This window comes from Anoplophora glabripennis, unplaced genomic scaffold (genome assembly GCF_000390285.2).
Source record: "Anoplophora glabripennis isolate ALB-LARVAE unplaced genomic scaffold, Agla_2.0 scaffold18, whole genome shotgun sequence".
Taxonomy (NCBI): Eukaryota; Metazoa; Arthropoda; class Insecta; order Coleoptera; family Cerambycidae; genus Anoplophora; species Anoplophora glabripennis.
Window position 1 is genome coordinate 1,985,068 of NW_019416221.1, and position 23,782 is coordinate 2,008,849.

The following is a 23,782-nucleotide window of genomic DNA, read 5'->3' on the forward strand; positions in this document are numbered from 1 at the left end:
TTTAGGGGGTGGTTTTGTTATTTTGTGAAAAAAAAAGTAGGTCGAAATATGCTTCATTTCCGAGAAATTTTATTTTTTATTTATTTTTTTAAATTATTTCAACGAGTTTTAAACATATTGACTCGAAATTTGATAGTTGCATTTTATTTAGCAACCTATTATAGGTACTAGATAATGTATCAATAGAAATTAAAAATACGCAACTTAAATATGTTTTATTTTTTCCTCAAAAATGGTTGGAGGATTGGAGAAAGGATTGAATCTTACGAAAAAAATTGAGGAGACCAATTTCATTCAGAATTGATGGCGAATTTCTAAAAAAATATCAAAACCGCAAAAAGTCAGTGGCGTACCATTTTTTTATTAAAAAAGGTTGTGTCATTCTCGCACGAACGCTACTGGTGCAAGTAGAAATATTCGGATCACCCCAAAAAATGCACATTTATTCCTCCAAAGCGTTTTTCAAATTTCGGGTCAATATCCTTAAAACATCTCCCATTTCTCTTTTCAGTTTAACATATTTTAAATGCACTGTTCCTCACTTAGCCGACTTTAATTATTGCTAAAATCAATAAATAATTATATCCCACCCGAAAATGTTGCATTCCAATAAGTATATTTTTAATATCTCACATTTCAAAATGCAAGAACGTAGATACGGTGCATATTGTGCACACACGTAATTTAATTTTATGTAAAACCAATACCAAACAAAAAAACTTAACCCATTTTGGTCATTGTCGCCCAAGTTGAATAATCTACAGTGACACAACGACATATGTGACCTTAGCACTGAATTCTGCCGTTACAGAAATATTTGTTTATTATTTAGATCAACTCTGTGTGATAATTTATATTATAATAACAACATTCGGCAGTTACAAAAACTGGACCTTGAACAACATTGAAAAACATCTAGACCCAAGTAGTTTGGAAGGTAGGAATTTTAAGTATTTAAACACGGTGACTTTTTATTTAGGACAATTTTTTTTTAAATTGAGGTCAGCGGCGGCGAGAATTTCTTTAGGAGCGCAACTCTGGTCAGTAAAATTATAACTAAAACTGTATTAAGCGAATTATATGTTTGTATTTGTTTTCTTAAAATTGTATTATTCCTATAAATATATATTTCTTAATAGCTTTATGATATGTTTAAGACATTTTTTTACTTATAATGTATAAATGATTAATTCAATTTTTTTCGAACGTCATTACTAGTAAAAAAATTTAGGATATGCAACCTCAAATACACCGATGTGTATTTGTGGTTGTATCTTGCATGTTGACTAGGTATAAAATAAAAATTTGTCCTCTAAACGTATCACTACTTGATCCATTTTTTTTTATATAAAGGACATGGGTCATACAAATTTCGAATTTTTTTATGAATTAGAATAAAATATTTACTTATTCTACATGAACCAGGAATATTGCTTGCAATTCATATTTACATTATGGGAAGGTCGAATTAACTTTTAAATTATGGAGAATTTGACATTTTTATGCAGCCATGCAGGAAATTGAATGTATATAAAAACACTTTGGTCCTTCAAACTTTTTATTATATAAATATAAATCACTTTGTACATTTACATATAAAAATTGACAGCACCATTGCAGTATAAGTTAGTCACATATCTAGTGTTCGATCCTAACATCCTTTTAACAAAATTTATCTACAATATGTTAGAGAATGGAAGTAAATTAGTATTACAGATAGTAATTACATTTAATTGTTGGTATTTTGATTCATACATCAGAAATACACAGCCTTATTTACATATATGCTAATCATTTACCCCATAAAAATAATTAAATCGTATGAGAAACATTTAAAAAAATAACCCAAAAAAACTTTTTTTGTTCAAGGAATGGTTATTTTGCGGGATATTTAACAATAATAACTTAAATTATAATAACTTACTTACAATATAACTTTCAATTATCTAAAACACATTATACACATTTCTAATAATAAACATAATATTATAAATTAAAGTACCATAAACTAACATGCACAATATTCAAAATTATATCGAGATTCTTGGTTGTTCAAGGCAATTCTCCACCACTTGTTGAATTCAACCAAATGAAATGCTAACTACATAAGTTCAGTTGTAGAAGCAGAATCTTGATCGACAATTTAAAATCGATATTACAAGAATATTATAAACTTAGTGGAGATCCGCCTTTATAAACTAAAGTTACATGGACTAAAAATGATTCCAAACAGGATCAGATGATCTGGTAGAAGTCCTGTTACTTCTACCCGAGGCCCAAAACGTATTTTGGTAGTTGAATTGTTAACCTAGGGATTGACATAATGACGGACATCCTGAAATCAGCATTTCAAATCAGTTTCTGATTATCAACAATAGAAATAACATGAACTTTGCAATTTTAATATGTAAGTGAAATTAGTTAAAAGTAGAAAATTTCACATATTTTTTATTTTTTGTGTCAGGTGGTGAACTGGTGAGGATGTCATGCAAGTAATGTATGTTTTTTTAAAAACTACAGCAAAAAGAAGTAAATCTCTCAAACAATGTTCCTTTGCATTGTTCCAAGTTTCGTTTGCAAGGAAGTTTTACATTGTTCATAATTTCGTTCTTTTTTTTTAAAGAGATTTACATCATTATGTCCTTAGTGTAATTACTTACCGATTTACTTTTAGTTTGTGTGTGAAGCTGTGTTTGACACCTTACACCTGGCTATAAGAAAAGAGATTTAGTAGAAAAATTATGTACATAAAGGCACAGAACTGCTTGCAGTAGTGTTGAACCCAACCCCATAGGAATATTAATGGCATGTGGTTTACACTTTCCTTATTTTTTCTTTGCAGGAAATATGTAATTCTGTTTTTGAATTATTTGATATAAAAAGCTTTAACTTTGTGGCAGATCTATGACATGCATTTTTAAGGTTCCCCACATCAGTATACATTATCATTCTGTTCAAAAAGTTCATTAAAAGTAAAAATAATTTGAACATATTAGAATACAAGTTCATTGGAATTTAAATATGCTTCAACAGCAGGAATGATTATTCAAGAAAGCAAAGTATCACTAATATACATTTTGCGATAATGTATCCCATGTGTTTTTTTCTAAATAAAAGCACTATATACATTTTCAAGTGTAATCTCATGATTTCTAAGATTCTATTGTGATTTCATGATTTCAGAACCTGTTTTTTTAATACTTACGACACCGATATCGTATTGTATAACCACTCTTTCCACGTTGTACTGCCGGAGGAATCTATCCTGGATTCTATGGTCTCGCAGAGGTTTTTTCTGTCATGTGATCTTCCCGAACGGAGATCGCACAGTATTTTTTTCTTGCACGCCATGTCACATGCTGGTCGCACAGGGCTAGCCTTATAATAATACCTAAAATAATGCGAAAAATATAATCTGGCGTCATGATTGATATAGTCAGATGACAGTATGTTTATTTATTCATTTTTAACAGACTAGTGGCTTGGATTCCTCCAAATTTTTACTCAACAATATTAATGAACCTACTCGAAAAATAGTTCGAAGAGTTTATGATCGTTTGCCATTTTTTCCACTAGGTCATGCCAGTCCTGAGGTCTCAGGGCATCTAAACCAAACGCTTTTCTGGCGGAGTACAACTTGTACCATATGGGATACCCATACAGATTTGCTTCTCTTAGATTCATCGTCCACGATTCATGGTCGACGATTGCCTATGAATAAGAGACACACCTTAAAAAATTTATATGTTTTATGAGGATTGCACACTGTTCACTTGTTTTTATCCACTAATTCGAGGATTTCTTTCATGAAAATATATTTATTTTTTTTAAGTTATTTGAATTTCTATCTACCTACATTGCTACTCAATGCTCTCTGACTCAAAACATTACTTTGTACCTATTGGCAAAGAGTGATCTACTAATCTGTAGGTGCTTTAACAAAGGATCTTAACCGTTTACTAGGTATTGTGTGTGTAATTCAATGTTGGATAAAGGATGTAGCTCATTGTTTCCCACAATATCATAAATTAAAAAGTTTATTTCGGCTTTTGCAAAATACTTTTATAGATTGGTAGGTCAGTAGGTATGGAGTAACAGTTACATTTAAGGTATGACATATATTTTGTTAATTATATCTAACCCATATTGAAATACTTTGTAAGCTTGAAATACGATGGTCAAAATCAAATTATAGACTCAATATGACCTTCAAGGTATAACTAATACTAATACAGATGTAAAAAGTGGGCATTTTTATCATAAATTAAAGTTATATGTATACCCTAGTAGATTTGTCATGATCGCCATCTACATAGTAAATCCTGTATCCTGGATTAAGATCATAGTATGGAGTCACCGACGGTCCGACATAGGCTATACTTATAGGTCTGCCTAAAACAAAAAATTATGTAGTAACTTCGATTCAACATCTTTGTGAACTTACTGATATCTTTGTGGTCATAAAAAACTTCAAATTCATCATAATGCGTATGTCCGAAGAACTGGGCTGTAATCGTCGATTCATATCTGTTTATGATGGCATAGTAATTCCTGGACCAAACCTTCAGGCAGTCAGAATGTCCCGGAGGAATATGACCTAAACATTTTTTTTATAAAGTTGAATCTGCTAGATTAATATTTGAAGTAGAGTGTTAGTAGATGGAGATAGCACCACAAAAAAGAAACTGTGGTCTAGATCAGTGAAGGCTGTAGAAAGCGGTTTTCGAGATTTGAAAACGACTTGAGCAGTCAGAGATTGGAAAAACCACTGTTGACCCCAGTTGGTAAAAACACTATGGGGTGCACTGGTCTGGTTCTACTTTTACTTTGTGGCGCTGTGTTATTAATGCTTTACCTATAACGTGTACTTTTTCTCCATTAAACTCGGCCGACTGCAACTCGTAGATGAACCACTGTAGTTCCGTGGCAGGATCCGTACTGTTCAACAAGAGCCACCTATAAAACGTCACATTTAGCATCACATAGCATTCAAACACCTGCATCGACTTGCCAATTTTTGTTGTTGCAGTAGTTCATGTTGAGAGAGATCAGCCTGAAGCCAGGTCTGACCAGCACAGAGTAGAAGGCGCCTCTTCTGACGGTATTGCTGACGGAGCTCGGCAGCCATTTCCTCCATTGGACATCCAGCTCGTCGTAGAGCCAAGCTATGGAGCTGTCAGGACTGTCTACGAATGGTGGAGGAAAACTGGAGCATATTTAACGAATGGTCTATTAAAATGCATGTTTACTTCAACGGGAAAGAACGAAGATTATTTGTGGACTTTAAGTTTGGGAAAAATTAAAATCATGGTTTACCTGTTTACTGGTGCCGATTCGTGGTTACCGAGAGCTGGGAATATGGGGGCTCCAGGGAACATGTCGGACATCTGTTTTACAGTGTCCTTCAGTATCTTCAGATTCTCTTCTCTCGTCTGGTTCCAAATGTCGTGTGGTGGTAAATCTCCCGTCCAAATTATATAATCGATATCCTAAAACAGCACCCAGTATAAATATATATCTATAAATTGGCTCTATTTTTTGACGGTTATGAAACATTTTAGGAATAATATGACATATCGAATTAAGCGCTTACGCTTATTGTTTTAAATGTATTAATTATTTTTTTAGTAAACTCGTAAATGAATAGCATAGACGCAGATTTGAAGACCCTGGTGCAAAAAAGGATAATTAATATAATATTTGTCTATACCAAACAATTTACATGTTAGCGCAGATCCCCTAGTGTTGTGTTTTGAAAAGTTGCTGTTACTGATGACGAGCACAGTCCATATACAACAAATCGAAAATTTTCGACGAAGTTCCTAGACGCTCGCAAACACCAAAGCCGCAGGAGACGACACCGCCGGTGGCGGATGGTGTCAGCAGAGCAGCCGCCGACGACGCGCTGCAGAAATAGAAAATTCATCTCAATTTCGGAAAAAAAATCTCCAAAAAATGCGAGATTCGAATTAGGAAACCGAACCCATTCCAGACGACTACAATCCAAAGATGAGTAAAATCCAAAGAGACCAATTGTCCAAACTTAAGGCGAACTTTACTACAGGACCTCTGGTGACCCACCTAGCATCGAGATCGAACGTCAACCCTTGTACCTTGCGAACTAAGCGAATATTGTTATAGCACAATCAATTTAATTGATTGAACAAAATCGTAAACTATTTCAAAACACGAATAATCCTTAAAATAAAATTTTATCAGTAGTGGCTCTTACCGGGTGGGTTTCTTGGATATGTTGCAACATATTGTCCACAGTGATCTTGGGAGTGTCGCATTTCCTGTAATCTCCCCACCTGCGAAATTATTAAAACTTACTAAAAATTTTTGGTGGTATTTAGACTATTCTTACTTTCCAGCAGCTTTATCTTTGGTAGCAGCTGGCCCGTTGGTCAGTCTGCAGCAGAGGGGTTCTGAACAGTCCGCGTTTCCACCCTCTATGTAGTAGGGGTCGTAATGCGTGTCGGACAGGTGGAGTACTTTGAAGCTGGGGGCGTTAACCTAAATAATGACGATGGTAATAATAATTATAATGCATTTTTGGAACATAACTTGCCTCTGGTACTTTGGGATCGACAACAGTAGGTTTCGTCACTGGTGGGAACATCACTTCCCACTCGTGGTAAGGGTTGTATATATCCCCGCAAGCATCTCCGATGACGAAGCTGCAGATTTCGTCTGGCCCTTAACAACAATTAGAAAAGGAATTTAATATTATTAGTAACATATCTTTGATGCTTGATTTTATTTCAGAAAGTGAGGATATTTATTATGAAAGGAAGTTTCAGAGCAGTTCAATTTAGCGACATTAAATCAGGTAGTCGAGGTGGCTACCTATTTATTTTTTTTAATTTTGGATGATGTTGCATCTCTCTTTATACTCACCAATTTTGACTTTGCTCAAGACGTAGATAACTTCGCCAGCAAAGAGCTCCGTTATACCTTCACATACTCTGGGTGATTGAATTTTCAAATTGACGCAAAACTGGTAGATCGTCTTCTTAATCTCTTTGTCTGATTTTCCAATGCGCGTGTAATGTTGGAGGAGACCGGCGCCTGAAAATTCAACACATCAGTCATCATTCTTTAGAAAACACTAAATAATCAGTATTTTCTAGGTCTGAACTGTTAATAAATTTAGTTCTAACAGAACTAAATTTATTAACATTCTATTCACCTGCTCTACATGCTGTGCATGAAACTTTCGACATGACCGAATTCTCAATTTCGAAAGCAACTTGCTTCAGATTTAGAAGTTTCAGGGCCTTGTCCACGAATTGAGGCAAGTGCGTGGATTTTTCTTGATCCAGCTCCCATAGCAATCTAGCCTAGAACGATCAAATGACGATGATGACAAAAATAACGATGAAATCATTAAAACTGTGGAATCCAAAATCAATACCTACTTACAGTGCCATTGGCAGTCGGTGGAAGGGTGTGGTTCCTAATTATCGAAGTTAATACTGGGACTTGGTTGTGTTCTAGCTTGTCAAAATCCCAGTCGTCGCGGAATTCGTCATCTGTCCGACGGAGGTTTTCTCTTTCCGTTACTATTTCTATTTCCGCGTTTATAGTCACGGGATGAGCTAAAAAAAGAGTGAAAATTATTGTTTACTATTTGAAATTGACATTGTGACCTTGAAATATGGCCTTATATGTTTACTTCTTGCTGCATTCTATGCAAATAGAAAACTGCGAATTAAATGTACATTTTACAATAGTGTATTCAGTACATTGTTTCGATTAATTCAAAAGGAAAACTCACCTTGAATGCTTATTATGTTGCAAAACCCACATATTGCGAAGAAAAGGCACTTATTTAACATAATAATCTGCAAAAGAGGAAAGTATATTAGCAAACTGATACCGTTAATGGAATTTGGAAGGTGATCGAACTCACTGAGGTTTATTATAGTCAATACAGTTAGGCATGCTTATTTTGTCGGAAATATACATTGAATCGTATATTTATTTCGAGATTTGTGTGAACCAACAAGTAAAAAAAGTTTTTAGAAAAATGTATACCGGTTATTTAAATTATGCTTATCAAAAAAGACAAAATTTTACGACAAAAGTATACTGTGTACTGTGTAAAGAGTATAAACATGCTGGTGAAACCTGAAGAAACAAAATCTAGTTACAAGGAAAATATTGTTAACCTCATACCTCATGTAACTAACGCCATGTATTTTAAATCCGTAGAAAGTATTATAATAACTCGGTTAACAGTTGTTAGAAATTTTAAACAATCAATTAACATAAAAAGCCATAGCCAACAATAAAAGAGCGGCTTGCTACGACAACTAGTGAAAATAGGTGTTCGTCAAAGTGAAACTATTTATTATTAAATATTAATTGTTGGAAAAAGCTTAAATTTTTTCTGGACATGTTTGAAAAAAAACGTTAAAGGAGGCAAATAAACATCTCTTAAACGCTACAATTAACTATTTATAAGGGGGGGGGGGGCGTATTTATGCCTATAACCAAACATTTCAAGCTGTTATACATAGCTTCAAATGAAATCAAACTAATTCATCTGAACATTTTCAGTTAATTTTGATTAAAAATAATTTATAGAGGTTTGGCAGTCAAATTAAAGGACACCCTGTATAGCACTTTTACAAAGTGCAGCTGCGGATTTAGTTCCGTATTTGTCGAGATCATTTATTATCGCAGTCACATAAAACGCGTTGTATTTAAACATATACATATTATGTAGGTTAGTAGTGAACGAAAACGATATGAACAATGTCAAAACTTTAAAGCAAACTTACGTGCAAATAAAAGAAAGTTTGCCTCAATATTTAATACCCCGGTGTCGTATAAATAATAAATAATAATAATAATAATAAACAAGCAACATGATTGAATAATATCTCAATCCTTTTGCAGAAAGAGTGATACTGATAATAATACGAGCTTGTTGAAATAACGTGGTTGACCTTTGACAATACAACAAAATTAATCCAGATTAATTCCGAACTAGACAAATCTTTTGTAATTGCAATGGATGGTGAGTTTAAGGAAACAGGATGTGACTAACTTTCTGATTACAATGGACTCGGAAACGGGAAGCTTTGCATCTTTTGTGATGGCACAAAATAGTTCGATTGGCATCTAAATGAATGCAAAAGTATGTTTTCCGGTCAGGATGCAGCGACGTTTTGACTTACGACTTTCTAGGCTATTGGCTAATTATTAATTTTATATACCGATAACCTTTTAAATGCATTTTAGTCTAGAACATGGGCATCACCTTTAATGTGAGTATAACAACAAACAGTACTTAAAAAATGAATTAGCCAATTGAGTAAATTTGCTCTGTTAAAGAATTATCACCATCAGTCAGTGGCGCTGTTGCCGCTTTGCAGAGAACAAAACAAGACGCGGATGAGAACTTTACGTGTTGTCTAAGCTCTAAATTAGATTAGGGGATAATTTACTGATATTTCATAAAGTTTGAGTCTCATTTGTTACGCTTTCCTTATATACACAACTTTACAAATTGACAAAATTCTGAAGTTACTGTTTCAAGCAAAACTACTGGCCACGTGGCTTGAAATCATTTATGAATATTTTATGAAATACATCCAAATACTGTGTTCGTTATCGATAACTGCTCTAGAAAATTAAAATTAATTTTTTTCGTTCTGTCAAAATCTCTACTAACAGAAAATATACTTATAGCAAAAAACAAAAGTGTTTAAAGCGTTTTAGCTATTAGAAAAAAAAATGAGCTTATTTACATCCGTAATTGCACCGAAATATCATAAAAAGTGAGTTACACAAAAAATAATAATATATATTTTTTTGAATGTACGTAATTTTTTAAGGAACTATTTAATACTTTGGTATAGATTTAGTAGCTTTATTTTGATATGTCGATTTTGACACCTATTTATGACTCGCCCTGTATGTTCAGTTCGACTAGTTTTTACGGTTGTATCATGTTTATAATAATGTTAAATACAAAATACATGCAAAATACATAGCAAGTGCCTTACAAGTGTCTAACCTTCTACGAATAGGTCAATAGTATGTGCAAATAATGGATTTCCTCATACCACTACTGACAATAAGAAATAAATGTGATTAATGGATATTGCTTTAAATTGTCACAGCTGCGTTGATGTCTTTCGCACAAATTCTCGGTAGTAATTGAACGTAACACTGAAATTTCCAAATTGATTAAATAAATGTTTACAAACGTCATAATTTATCTATAGAAATCTTACTGTTTTTCAATCTACATATTAAACAACACACATTTATCTCACTAATATTGTAAAACTGTCACGAGCAGTGAGAGATCCAGTCGTTAAATAATAAATCTTTCAGCACAACCCTTTATGTGTCTGTACTGGATCGGAATAATCCCGTAGGTAGAAATCGCCAGGTCTTAATAATAAAATATGGAAACAAAGGTGAAACGTAGACATAAAGATATAAGACAAACGCGATTTAGGTCGTGTTACAAAGTAAGATAGAACACGCTGCTTTATCGAAAGACAAGGCACCACCGGGTGAAAAATGAACAAGATATAAGGTCGAGAATAAATTGTGCCACAGTATAAATTGTCTAAAGCCTAGTTTACGTGGTTGCAAGCATCGTAACTTATCAACAAAAGTATTTTTTAGTTCATTTAATCTACTGTTAAAATCAGTGTCGAGATAGACACATATATCGTACAAAGACATTAAATTTTTACATAAAATAAAATAATACAAAGGCATTTTCAAGCAACACTCCATAATTTAATATAGAGTATCCCATTAACTGAATTGTTTCTCGGGCTGTGTGGCATGTGGCACCGTTTTGTTGCAACCACACGTCGTCTACATCAATATCTTGCAATTTCGTTACAAAAACTTGATTATCATGTCGCGATAGCGAGCACATTTTTGAAGAAGAATGGACCTATGATGCATCCAGTCCAAAATCCGCACCAAACAGTGACACGCTGTGGATGCATTTGTTTCTCCACAATCACTCGTGGATTTTCTGAACCCCAAATGCAACAGTTTTGTCGATAACAATTCATTCAACGAACTCTCTTCATTCTGCGTGGTCAGTAGGTTTCAGTTCTTCAATCAATTGATGAAGATGTAAATCTTTCGTGAGAATACGCTGTAGAGGGCTTCACGTACCCAATGTCCAATTCTTGATCATAATGCCGGATTATTGATGTTCCTGGACTCTCAGCAACACTCTCACGAACTGCTTCGATGTTGTCTGTTATTGTTCTGAACGAGTTGTTGAAGGACGACCAGAGTGTTAAAGACCATTAATTGATCACTATTCGGACCATATTTTGTATGAATATTCCAATCTGTAACTGCCAAATGCGTCACTATTTCGTACAGCGCTCTATTTTTAATTTTTCATTTAACCCTAAACTATCAGCTATGATGCTGTCTTTCTTTTTCGTTGGCAACATTGTCCCGCACAAATGGCGCATATTTCAATACCATTAGGCCTGTATTTGTTTATAATGTATATTTCAATACCCTTAAATAACGTCGATTTACTTTTTTTGGTAAAAATAAATTAATAATTGAATCAGATTTTGGGCCAATATGAATTTGACAATTATTTTTTTACTTTTTGTAGTATAAAATATAATTTATTTATCTTGTAACTAAACAAAGAAGTATTGTTACAAATTCTATTAATTGTCACAGTACAGTTTGTTAAAATATTGATATAAGATACAGTTTGATTGTTGAGTAGAAATTGAGGTTATATCTGTCGAAAATAAACTCATATATCAATAATTCCATAGAAATGTATATAAAATATATCAGCATGAAGTCCAGTAGACTGAATTTATTCCCACTCCTGTGAACAAAAAATATGTGGAAAATAAACAATTCTAGTTTCCGCATTAATCAGAACAATACTAAACCCTTAAATATTGTAGAGGCTGACGCCGCATTTCTCATTTCTCCCGATGGCTGGTTTTCTTTTACATCTCATTACTCGTAATTATTACTTATTACGAGCAAAGCTCGAAGTGAAACCCAGCAATCAACGAAGTTGAAATAATAGTGAATAGGCGGCGGTGCAATAGAAAATAAACATTTGAATCTGGCCATGACCAATAATAACGAAATGATTCCTTACTTTCATCGCACACTACTTTTTAATAAGTAAAGGTGGCCATGGACGAAACATTTTGCGGGCGATTTTTACAAAAAATGCAATTTTTTTTTAAGGATATTGTGGATTGTAAGAAGTCGTCGTTCTTGGGGGCGAAAATTCGAAATATTTGGAATTATTCAATTTTCGTGGCTGAAAGCATACATAGGTATTGTATTCTGGAAACCGAGAGAGTTGCACTAAACCAAATTTGGAGAGGGCATAGATAATACAATGCAAAACATCGATTTAATGTTAAAAATGTTGTCACCGTCGTCAGTGCTTGATTTACAGTGGTGGGGGCCTGTAGGCTGAAAATTGGTGGGGGCCTATTCTAGAAAAAATATATCCTTTTTGGTAGCCCCCATCCAAAAAAAAAATTAATTAAATAAAAGTAGTAAAATTGGCTTAAAAAAAATTATTACTGGGAAAATAAAAAAACACTTAATATAAACACGTTATTTTAAAACCAGTTTTCTAGAGGGACGCAAGGTTAAAAATAGCTTTAATTTTGCTACCCATACGATAAATAAACTTAAAAAACTTATAATAAAGAATAACGTGCAATCACCATGCTACAATTAAGATATCATAGTATAATAGTTAAAAACTTTATTGATTATTGATACGATTAATATTATATAACAATATTTCTAGCTTTTATTGTAGCAAAATCTTCGATAGCATTTGTAGTGTCTTGTTCATGGTGAGGTCTTAAAAAAAATCTTAAAAAAATTAGTTTTCATAAAAAAATATGTTAACATGGTGGGGGCCCCTAGTTGGTAGGGGCCTGTGGGCTGCAGCCTACACCAGCCTATAGGTAAATCAGGCACTGGTAAGAACGAAGAATATGCTAAACATTAAAGAACATTTTAATCTTCAAAGATAAAAAAGAAATAGATAAATTAAGATAGTTAGATTTGTTTATCGTCATAGATGCGCTGACCTCGAGAAAATCAAGTGGTCTGTGCATTGCGATTTTAAAATTTACGGTAATTTTGCGATAACCTTCAATCCAAGCAGTTTTTGCATATTTTTTAATTAAAAATTTACTACATGTAGAAAATGTAAATAAAATATTAATAGAATCTTGGCTAGCATGTTAATAATAAAACAAATAAATTAAAACTAATGAGAATACTTTTGTTCGAGGTTGATAATTTTAACTTTTTCTCAAAAAATGTTTCATAATAATAGTTTGTAGTCAAATTTTCCGTTAAAATCCTAAAAAATATTATTTTTAATATACATATCTCATAAATTAAACAAAGTAATAATTAAAGACCATTTGGTAGATTTTAATGCCTTTATGCTTTTAATGATGCATAATAGATTATCTTTTAAAACCTATACTATATAAACTTATTTCAAAAATAAAACATTTCAAATTTGTCCAAGATATCATTCTCTTAATAATAATTGTAATCACCTCTCTGTCCCTACACTAACACGCCAAATACTACTTAGTGCTTCCATATTGTTGCGCAACCTTAATTTAGAAAGTAACCATTTTTTACTTCTGAAGTGAGGAACAATGGGCACGTGGGGAAAATCAAGGTGCACAGCCCTATGCCAGCTACTTGACCCAGCTAGTTCCTTTATATTTCATTGTCCTCATAGCTATTATTATATTTGTCTGTCACGACGAGAACCTGCCACAATTTCATATTTTCATTTCTCATCACTGCCATCATAATAACTCAAAAACTTTCTCCCCACACTGTTGAGCCTTGTCTTTTAAAATGAATAAATATTATATAACTTATATAACAGGATGTCAAACAAACATATAGGACGCGATTAGAGAATTCTCTCATCAAAACGTACAAAAAACAAGATTTCATTTGTTTGGTTTTCGTCTACATCGTTAAAATAAGTATCTTGTTACTAAACGAACACATCATAAAAATTCCTGCAAAATTTCAATGCTTTTATGAGAACTTAAACCATAAAAGGTCAAAGACGTAAAATATTGTAGTTATTTTTTCATATCTCCACATAGTTTATATTATAACAATGAAAAGTACGCGAGCTCCCTTTTAGGTTTCATTCAGCCTCAGCACCGTGGTCTGAATGAAGAAAAGTTCAATGCCTTCAAGTTCAAGTTCATTATCAGGATTAAGATAGTCACACTCATGTTTACATTTCGTATTTCCGTTAAGTGTTCCAAGAAACAAAATATACAATAGTTTCGTAGAATAATTTTAAGGATGCTGAACCTTTCTGCAAATGGAACATTCAACATCCTGGATTGGCGATGCAGAAGACATCGAGTTGAACGGTTTTTTTGACTGACTCATGCCTGCCTATCCTCGTTTGTACTTTCTTTTGAATGACAATGAGTACATCTGTACGATTTCAGGGTCTGGAAATTTACTTGCTGTGAGTGAAGTTTAAATTAAAACAAAGAACGCAAGAAACAAAAAATAAAATGCAATAACCGCAGATTAATTAATAACGATGTTTTGAATAATTTCTTGTAATTCAGAAACTAAGCATTTCCGGACCTTATAAGTTCTATCACTCACCAAAGTTTGATTTATGCAATTTTAGCTGCCCAAAGAAAATAATAGAATATAATCTATAATATATTGTTGAGCTTTTTATTTAAACTGAGAAATAAAGTAATGTTACTCAGAATTATACGTAAGACATACCTACTAATTGTATAAAGTTCTGTTTACGACTTCAAGAGATGGAAAGCTCTCTTTTTGGTAGGTTTTTGGGTCAACACTTTGTCACACTTTTAAACTGAGAATCGCCATTTACTCGCTATTCTCTCTGTTCTTGGAAAAACCGAGGATGTGACACTTTTCGGATTGTGTCTTGTTTGGAAGCTAGCGAGGAACTGGTTCCCTTTGGCAAGGCCAAGAACGTGATTCTTGTGGATTTACAAACTAGTTCAAATGTCAAGATAGTAGTAAAAAAATCTGTAATGTTCTTTGGGCAGGGTGATAAAAAATATTATTATTGTTTTAATATTATGAAAGTAAATTGGTCCCTCCTACGCCAAGACAAAGTTTATCAAATTCAGATCTGCTGGTCTAGGAGGCCATGGTATTGGTCCACCTCTTCCAAGCCAGGGAAAAATTCCTAAGAGGTGGATTGGATGCCATGGCATCCTAGATCATCAATTTGAATCTCATGAACTTCTTATTGTTTCTATCGTCCATCAAATAGATGCTATAGCGTTAATAGAATCGACGTTATGTTACAGATGATTCGTATTTGTTACATATGTGGACAATGTCTTGTTTCTTAATACTGTTCGTATCAAACTTTAAAAGCGTCAATTTTGAGACACTCCTCTACAAGGTAAACTAAACTCATTTGAGGCTTGAGATTTATCATCTATTTTCTGCATTTCCGTCTCATTCTATAACAATAGTTATCCTTTTGCTTATATCAGGGCTCAAATGATTTGTCCAGTTGTAGGTACAGACCGATACGAATAAGGTTGCGTCTGAGCTAGCTACGCCCACAAATGGGTACTAAACACAGCAAGGGGAACGTTCCTAAGTCAAATCGTTACGTCTATATCCTATTCCTTCTATCCAAATGCGTTATTTCTCAATCTCGCGCAGTTCAGCCTGAGTCGGAAAAGCAAAGTTATTTGTGCCCACAGATAAATTTTTTTTGTTATAAAAACTATTATTCTAAAACTGAGAAGTTAGTTGTGAGATCTCGTACAAATTCAACAAGTGAATGGCGTAGAGATCGTACTCTTGTGACTACATAAAACCGAGTGACCGCGTTAACCTTACGTCTTTGTTAAGGTTAGCACTTCCGGGATTAACCGGCCGAGAATTTTTAAACAGATCCTTTGTTTTACTGTCTGCATAAACGATTATTATTATTAACGAAGAGTTATAAAAAAATTAGATGTGTCGTTACTCTAGAATTTTCTTTGTGAGAGTTCTGGGAACATCGATTTTAAAAGGGAAGTGTCTACTCTTCCGTCATCGTTTATGTTATAGTTAGGCTTGCCAGATCTCCGGGTTTGACCCGGAGGAGTCTTCGGGTTTTGATGGTACATCTTCGGGCTCCGGGTTAACATGTCATTTCTCCGGGTTAACACCCTACCCACCCTCGAAATCCATTTCCTCCAGTCAATTGCAAAACTTAGGATTATATATATCTTTTTTTTTTTTAGAGCTCATCTTCTTCGTAAACAATTTCATTCCTAGATTTTCTAAAGACCTTTTTTTTTAGCCATGAATTTCTCCGGGTCAGTCATGAAATAAATCTGGCAACCCTAGTTATAGTTGTCGTATTTTTTCTATTCAGAAACAAGAAGTTACGTAAAAAGTATTTCACTTCTTAAAGAGGATGTCCAGGATGTCATCTCACCAAGAACACGTGACATTACAAAAATATGCGTTGGCTTCGACATTTAGCAACTAAAAATTGTTTGCGCGAAAAAAAGTGTATTAGAATTTTTATGTAGGCGTGTTGGCAATGCTGGAATTTCCGCTCAGTGTTAAAATTCGTCGAAAGTATTTATGTGCATTTATTTTCTCCAGAGGTGACTTTATCGGAGGAAAGAAAGACTGAGCACGTCATCATATCACCGAATATCTCATTCAACATTGCAAACAAATATTTTGTTTACGTTTATGCTTCTTATCAATTGTGTATTATATTTATTCTTTGGCAGTTATTATCTTTAGGAAAAATAAAACATATCGAAATTTCAAATAAATTTGCCCAATTGATCAATTATTTTCACAATAATGAAGATAAAATTGCTTGGTTATCAGCTCGAACGTAGTAATGTTAGTCAAAACAACAGCACTACCAAATTATTAACCAATGAATTAAATGCAAAGAAGTGCAAATCTACTTCCGAAATTACCATCTTTTATATACAATGCGTTACAGTGCAAGTTGTCCTTACTTAAAACTTCCTCATATGCTATTTTTGTTCTAATCGAGATTAAACACGTAAAAATATACTTTAATTGTATATCATATCACACTAGCGCGAATAAAATTACAATCTTCTTTTCGACGGTGCGTATCGTCTTGTTATTTGATGAGAACCGTTAGAAATAAAAAAAATCGCGGCGGGCAACGGTCAGTTATTAAGTTTAAATTTAGGTTAAACTGTATCTGAACAGTTAATCGCGGTTAACTGTGAGCCGTGAGTATAAATTAACGCACACTGGATTCTTTTTTGGCGCGTACAGCGTTGAAAAAGGCGAGTGAGCGCACAAAGAAACCGTTGGAATAAAAACCTCCACGTTGATTAAAAAACTAATTTTTAAGGCGAAAGTGACTTACCTGTTTGAAAAAAATATATATATTCCAAATGATTGGGAGTAGATTTGTAATGTAGAACACTTATTTGGGTTACTATGTATTTATTCGAGAAGGAGCACGCATGGGTATTTGGAGAAGGTTTCCAGAGAGGCGCGAATGTCGTATTTCGAGATGTTCACGCGAATAAGGCGCATTTAGAAGCGTAACAAAACAACCGTCTCTCACGCCACCGAGTCGAAGACTGGCCGTTCGGTCCGCGACATGTTTGAATTAGGTCAGGCAAGGCTCCCTCGATCGTCCGACGGCGGATTTCACCAAAAGAATGCCCCCGAGACCGTTCCGCCGACGGATGACGCTGGTTACTTCTGTTCGGCACTCACGGAACACTACAGGGCGTTTCAATGTTTTTTGAACCGTCAAAAACAGGTGCAGCATAAATTAGTGTCCGAAGATCCCAAGTCTACGTTTAAAATATGAATAAGATATCTCGAAAATCTTCCAAGATATCTCAAAAAAAAAACGTTTTCCTTAAAAGGGATTTTCGAAAAAATTTGTATACCGGGTGTCCCAGAATATGTGGGCAATCTCTCGGATTTATACAGGGGACGTTAAAATAACATGACAAGTTCCTATACAAATTTTCTCTAGAGGTCCGAAAGGACGCCCCTGAAAATCGATTTTTTTTATAATTTTTAAAATACTTAGTGTAATTTAATTATTTTTTAATACGATGGACAACAGATAAAACTCCTTAAAAATTGACCCATGAAACAATTTGACTTATTTGGTTTGCCAGGGACGGACTAGCTGTAGGACAATAATGTCAATTTTTTTACACTTTTTACGATAAAGGCACAAAAATAATATATGTAGATAGCTTGAACCTTAATCTAAAAAAGCACCCTTGGTTGATATCAATAAAATGAACTGTTTTCGAGAAAAAACTATTTTTGTTTAATATGAGTTTTATTATATAATTTTGTGTCGGTTCAACTCCTTTAATTTATGCATACCCTAGATCTAGGAATTGAAGATTGTTGGATCCTCTATTGTCTATCGCATTAAAAAATAATTAAATTACACAAAGTATATTAAGTTATTAAAAAAAATAATCGATATTCAGAGGCGTCCTTTAGGGACCTGTATCTCCGTAGGGGGCCCCCCTAGGGAAAATTTGTATACGACCTTGCTATATTATTTTAACGTCCCCTGTATAAATCCGAGAGATTGCCCACATATTCTGGGACACTCTGTATAAAAATCTATTGTGAAAATACAGGATATTAAATTTAGGACCACCTTGTATGCTTTTCTTAATGTTTTTAAAGAGACCTAACTGCCTTGCGACTGTTTTGTGTTGTGTTTTTCAAAAAATTTATGAAACTGCTATCTAGTAATAATTTTTAAAATGTTTCTTTTTGCTGCTGAAAAATAACCCACTGAAAAAAAACTTTACAATATTTACAATAAATTTCGAAAAGTTGCATTCAGTTTAATTGTGTAAATTTATTGGAAAGAAGAGGTATACGATATTCATTCTTTGCCGTTTTGTTATTGATAAAACAAAAAATTAAAAGAAACTTCTAATAATTTTATAATTAACTTTACAGCAAGTGTACAAAACAATAATATTTGAATATTGCTAAGAAAATCCTTACAAAAAAAGTTGTAGCAAGATTATCGACAAGTTTACTTGCCAAATTAATTTTCCTTGCAAAGTTATTGTCATTATAACTTTGTTGCGAATTTCTTGCAAGATTTTTACATTACTGTTGTATCTGTAGATTGTTGGTAATGTTGCAGCAATTTTATTTTTCTTACTGGGAATATAATAGGTAAGATAATACATTTACATATATTAAAAGTGGACACCATTATCGCTGATTATTTTTGTTATTTTAGGAAATTTCATTGAAATTTAGACTTTGTCTTTATATCATTAAAATTAATTACTGCAATTTATTTATTTTAATTAGTAGGTACTAAGAAAACATTTATCCGAGCCATACAATAAGCATATCAAAATAGCCAATCAAATGCTTTTAAAATGATCAGCTTATGTATCTCTTCTCATACAGAGGGTTCGATGATGGGGGTATATTGAACTCTTAGTAGGTATCTTATTTATTTAATCTTATATTACTTGATTGTTTACTTATATTTTTTTTTAGTTGATAATTTATTATTTCCGAGAATTTTTCATACTTAAAAAATATGTTTAGAAAACATATTTCATTAAAAAATATATTAAATAAAAAAAGATATTTGAAATTGCAGAAGTTTAAATGCGATCCCTTTTAACAGAAACTGCTGGATATTTTTTCATATAAAAGTTGTATCATTCGTTGAGGAGAAAAAGGATGGTGTATTTCCTTAAAAATAATTTTCCAAGACGTTCGTATAGCACTTTTTGCTTGTTTTGATCGACATTTGACATTCCATATTTTTTATTCTTGAAACCTGTTTTTTAATGCGAAGTTCTACGTATAACATAATATGTGTAATGAGAAACAAAAAGCTTTTAATAGAACGAATGCATCTATAATAAAGTTGACAATATGAAGGCGTTAATTTTTATGGCGTAGATACTTGGAGCATTTGTCCGAAAGAAGGTGTATCTGAAGGCTTCCTCACAAGTTACAGTTAACTACACTGTTTGCAACTGCAAAATATTTCCTGTAAAAAGAGCGAGATCAAATGAAAACTATTTTCTAGCGGTAAGTAACAGATAAAATGTTCAATACTGCTTTCTAGAGATATTCTGTAGTTTGTCCTTAACTTTGCAATTATATCCAATTACGAACAATGTAGTTAATTAGGTAATATCTAACTTATTCGATTTCCCATCTTTATATATGTGGAAACAGAAAGGAGAGAAACTGAGATGGTCCACTCTAAACATCAATTTCAATTGCTAGTTGCAGAGATCTCCACGCCAAAGCCGGTGGCGCCACTTCCTAGTCAGTCGCGGTAGAAATCTTTCGTAACCAGTAACCGCATCCTTAATGTCGAGTAACGATTGGTTGAAAGAATTCTATGGTACAGGATACTATGTATTTCATTCTTCTAATCGAGTTCTTAGGTCTGAAAATTATCAATCTAAATAACCAGTTACTATATAATTATCGTACTAATACTATTAACAATAAATTCATTGTTTACAAGAACTTTCAACTAAACCGTACGAAATCATTAATAGAAGTAAAGCTTTCTGAATCTTAATTACACATAATATTGATTTCTAAAGGTTTTATAGACGGTGCGGACTGAGTTTATTCAATTTATTCAAAATACTATTTGTTATCAATGCAGCAAACTAAAAATACAAAATATAATCTTCAGTAGTTCACTTGTCTTTTCTTATTAATATATTCTGCTTCGGCGTAATATACAGTCCGTACAATATTTATGGAGATAGGTTTCCAAGAAAAAAATAAGCCAATAAAGTTCCGTTATCGGAACAAATTACCTTGGCAGGGGTCAACAAATATCGTACGGTAAAGGGCATTGAGATAACATTTTTCGTGTTGTCATATACGTAATTATTATAGTTGAGATTCAATATATGTAAATACTCTTTTGCTCCTTGACATTGTAAATTACCTTAGCGTACACAGTTTATATATACATTTATTTGTATTTGTTCCATGATGTTTCTAGGATGAGTTCTACTTCTTTCTTTCATGCCTTTAGAAAGTTAGATATTGTTCTGTACTTTATTAGAAACAGTGTCAGCTTAAGAGTTTTGAATCCTGTTGTGTAAAAATTGTGATATAAAGGAAATTTGGTACAGTATTTTCGATATGATTATTTCTGTTTCTACTCTACATACAAAATTTCAAAACTCGTGTCTAGATTTCATTAGCAAACCATAACCCTCCACCCTTTGTCAATTTAACTTGTTATTTGGAAAATACGTAGCGATAGCTATTCCTTTTCACCCGAAACCAAACTCGCCCGCTTCAGTTTAGATGCGAGGGTGATAACTACCCTTTCAAAGAAAAAATATGCACAAGGAGGTCCGCAGCCGTTTTCTGCGGTTTATTTCTCTCAATTATATTGATATAAAATCATATTCTCCCATTTATGCCTAAAATCGTTTTGGAATCAATGTGGCAGATGCTTCATTGTTTTACGAATCTCTTTTTCTTGCAATATTTTCTTATGTTGCTAAATAATATACATTTATAATTTATATATAGTTACAGATATAAATATGCAAGATATTCAGCTATGACCTTAATTTTTATGCTAACCCTTTAAAAGCTTTTTCCACTCTATTTCTAGTTTTTTTCATCAGTTTTCCTCGTGCCGACCTTCAGCGTAACATCAATAAAATGCCCTTGACACAGTTCCAGAATTTAACATTTTTCATATCGACGTAGTTTCTTTTTATCGGAATGGAAATTATTCCTTGCGTGTTTTTTTTTCATCCGAAATTTCATATGCATGTATTAATCTTGTAATTTTTTACATAGCAATTTTATCCTTAACATAATGTATACGCAACACACATTCAAAACTATGTTGTTTACTATTATATTACTGGCAAAATGGATGTGTACTGTAGCTCACGCGTCTGCGCGTCAATTATGATTACTACGCGCTAAAAAAATATCCAGCCACTGTTATACAATTTTTGCTTTGTCATAAATAAATTATTTTTAAACATTAATAAATAGGCGTTAACTAAAGCAATAATTTATCTACTTACCTTTAGTGGGAAAAAAAGGTAGAAAAAATGTACTATGCTATCATGATACAAGTTATCTTTGCAAAACTTATTGTTTGATTTCCCTCAGTGTTACACCTAAGTTGTTAACCACATCATTAATGAACATCAGGTATAATTAAGGACCAATATTGGAGACTTGAGGTACATAGGTATTGAATTTTCGTAACCGAGAGAGTTGCACTAACCAAATTTGGACAAGACACAGCTAATACAATGAGAAACATCGCCTTGCTGTTAAAAATGTTGTCGTCACCGTTCTTGGTGTTGCAAATTCGAAATATTTGAAGTTATTCAATTTTCTTGGCTGAAAACATACATAGCTTGAAAAACTCCTGATATAGCAACATATTCGAGAGATTACATTATATTACAAACTAACAATAATTACTAACTACTTTCTGTTGTAAAAATAAGATTTAAAAAGACTCTTATTTTATGACCTGTTGACAACTGGGCATTCATACAACAAACAATTCACTTGAATCAAGTTGCTTTATCCCATTTCATCACCGATTAAAGACAATTATATAGTCAGTTTTAAAAAATATACAGGGTGTCCCAAAAGTGACGCCCGTCCTTATGGGTTTTGATTAAGGGGACAAAAACAAATCGAAAATCAAAAGCGGAAAATTTTCCGATTATTTTTTTTTGCTGAGTTATTAAAAAAATTATTCAAAAAACTAAAAATAAACATTTGGGCTGGGTTATTAAATATTTATGTAGTTCAAAGCTGTATTTGCTGCAGCTGTATGTTTTTAAATGAAAACTTACCATTGCCATCGCTGCATGACGTTCCGTTAGCAGTTAGACTAAATTATTGGTTTCAACATAATCGAGCTCCATCACATTATGGTTTACGAATATAAAATTATCTGAATCAAAACTTCTGAGACAGATGGATTGGAAGAGGTGGACCATGGCCTCCTTGATCACCAGATCTGAATCCCCTAGATTTTTCTTTCGTAGTTATTTAAAAGAAAAGATTTAGAGTCCGTATATACGCTGCTGTCGCATTAATAGACCAAGAGATGCTACAAAGAGTTCATGCTTCAATGTTGAATCCTGATATTCTTTGTCTTGAAGTAGAAGGCAACTTATTTGAACACCTTTTGTAAAAACAATTTCTACTATTTAAGCATATTATGGTTTTAGTTTATGTTTATTATAAAAATGTTTTTCTCTATCCTTTTCAGGTTAAAATAATTCCTTACACCCAGGTACAACCGACAATCGAAATCTATACTTATCTACTATTAGTTATAAATTATATGTTTTGGTTCCCATAAGCAAAGACTTCAGTTTTGAGACAAAAAAATGGATTTTCACTTTTTTAGTTTTTTGAATACTTTTTTGAATAACTCAACAACGGAAAACAATCGGAAAATGTTTCCACTCTTGATTTTCAATTCGTTTTTGTCTCCTTAATCCAATCCTAGAAGGAGGGGCGTCACTTTTGGGACACCCTGTATATTAATAAAAAAAGACGGTATTAGTTAGTCGACACATTTTTTTCTTGAAAGAAACGTTTCTTTTTCCGTCTAGTGCAGCTAGACATTAACGTGAATATTTAATGAATCAATTCGGTACAGGTAAATAGGTTATGACCCAGTATCAGGAAGTAGATGGCCCCT

At 33.1% G+C, this 23,782-nt stretch overlaps 1 protein-coding gene across 2 annotated transcripts; it reads right to left on the reverse strand.

The window, feature by feature from the left end:
- Positions 1-1,545: 1,545 nt before the first annotated feature.
- LOC108908305 (sphingomyelin phosphodiesterase) lies at positions 1,546-17,693 on the reverse strand. Of its 2 annotated transcripts, XM_018712327.2 has the most exons (17): positions 17,438-17,692; positions 7,781-7,847; positions 7,426-7,601; positions 7,193-7,343; positions 6,901-7,071; positions 6,572-6,699; positions 6,368-6,516; positions 6,233-6,311; positions 5,317-5,489; positions 5,012-5,206; positions 4,856-4,956; positions 4,445-4,597; positions 4,283-4,392; positions 3,527-3,711; positions 3,206-3,391; positions 2,661-2,711; positions 1,546-2,335 (listed from the first exon to the last, which is right to left on the reverse strand). In XM_018712327.2, exons 2-16 carry the CDS (start codon positions 7,839-7,841, stop codon positions 2,702-2,704), a joined length of 2,028 nt encoding a protein of 675 aa, XP_018567843.1. In that variant the 5' UTR covers positions 7,842-7,847; positions 17,438-17,692; the 3' UTR covers positions 1,546-2,335; positions 2,661-2,701. The 2 variants fall into 2 exon arrangements, with proteins under 2 accessions (XP_018567843.1, XP_018567842.1); XM_018712326.2 differs by lacking the exon at positions 2,661-2,711 and having other exon boundaries at positions 17,438-17,693.
- Positions 17,694-23,782: the final 6,089 nt, after the last annotated feature.

Coding starts and splice junctions, on each gene's coding strand:
- LOC108908305 (XM_018712326.2), bottom strand. CDS start 7,841: ATGTTAAATAAGTGCCTTTTCTTCGCAATATGTGGGTTTTGCAACATA. Junction 6,312..6,367: donor AAAGATAAAGCTGCTGGAAA/GTAAGAATAGTC, acceptor ATAATTTCGCAG/GTGGGGAGATTACAGGAAAT. Junction 3,392..3,526: donor CTCTTCGAACTATTTTTCGA/GTAGGTTCATTA, acceptor GCATTATTTTAG/GTATTATTATAAGGCTAGCC.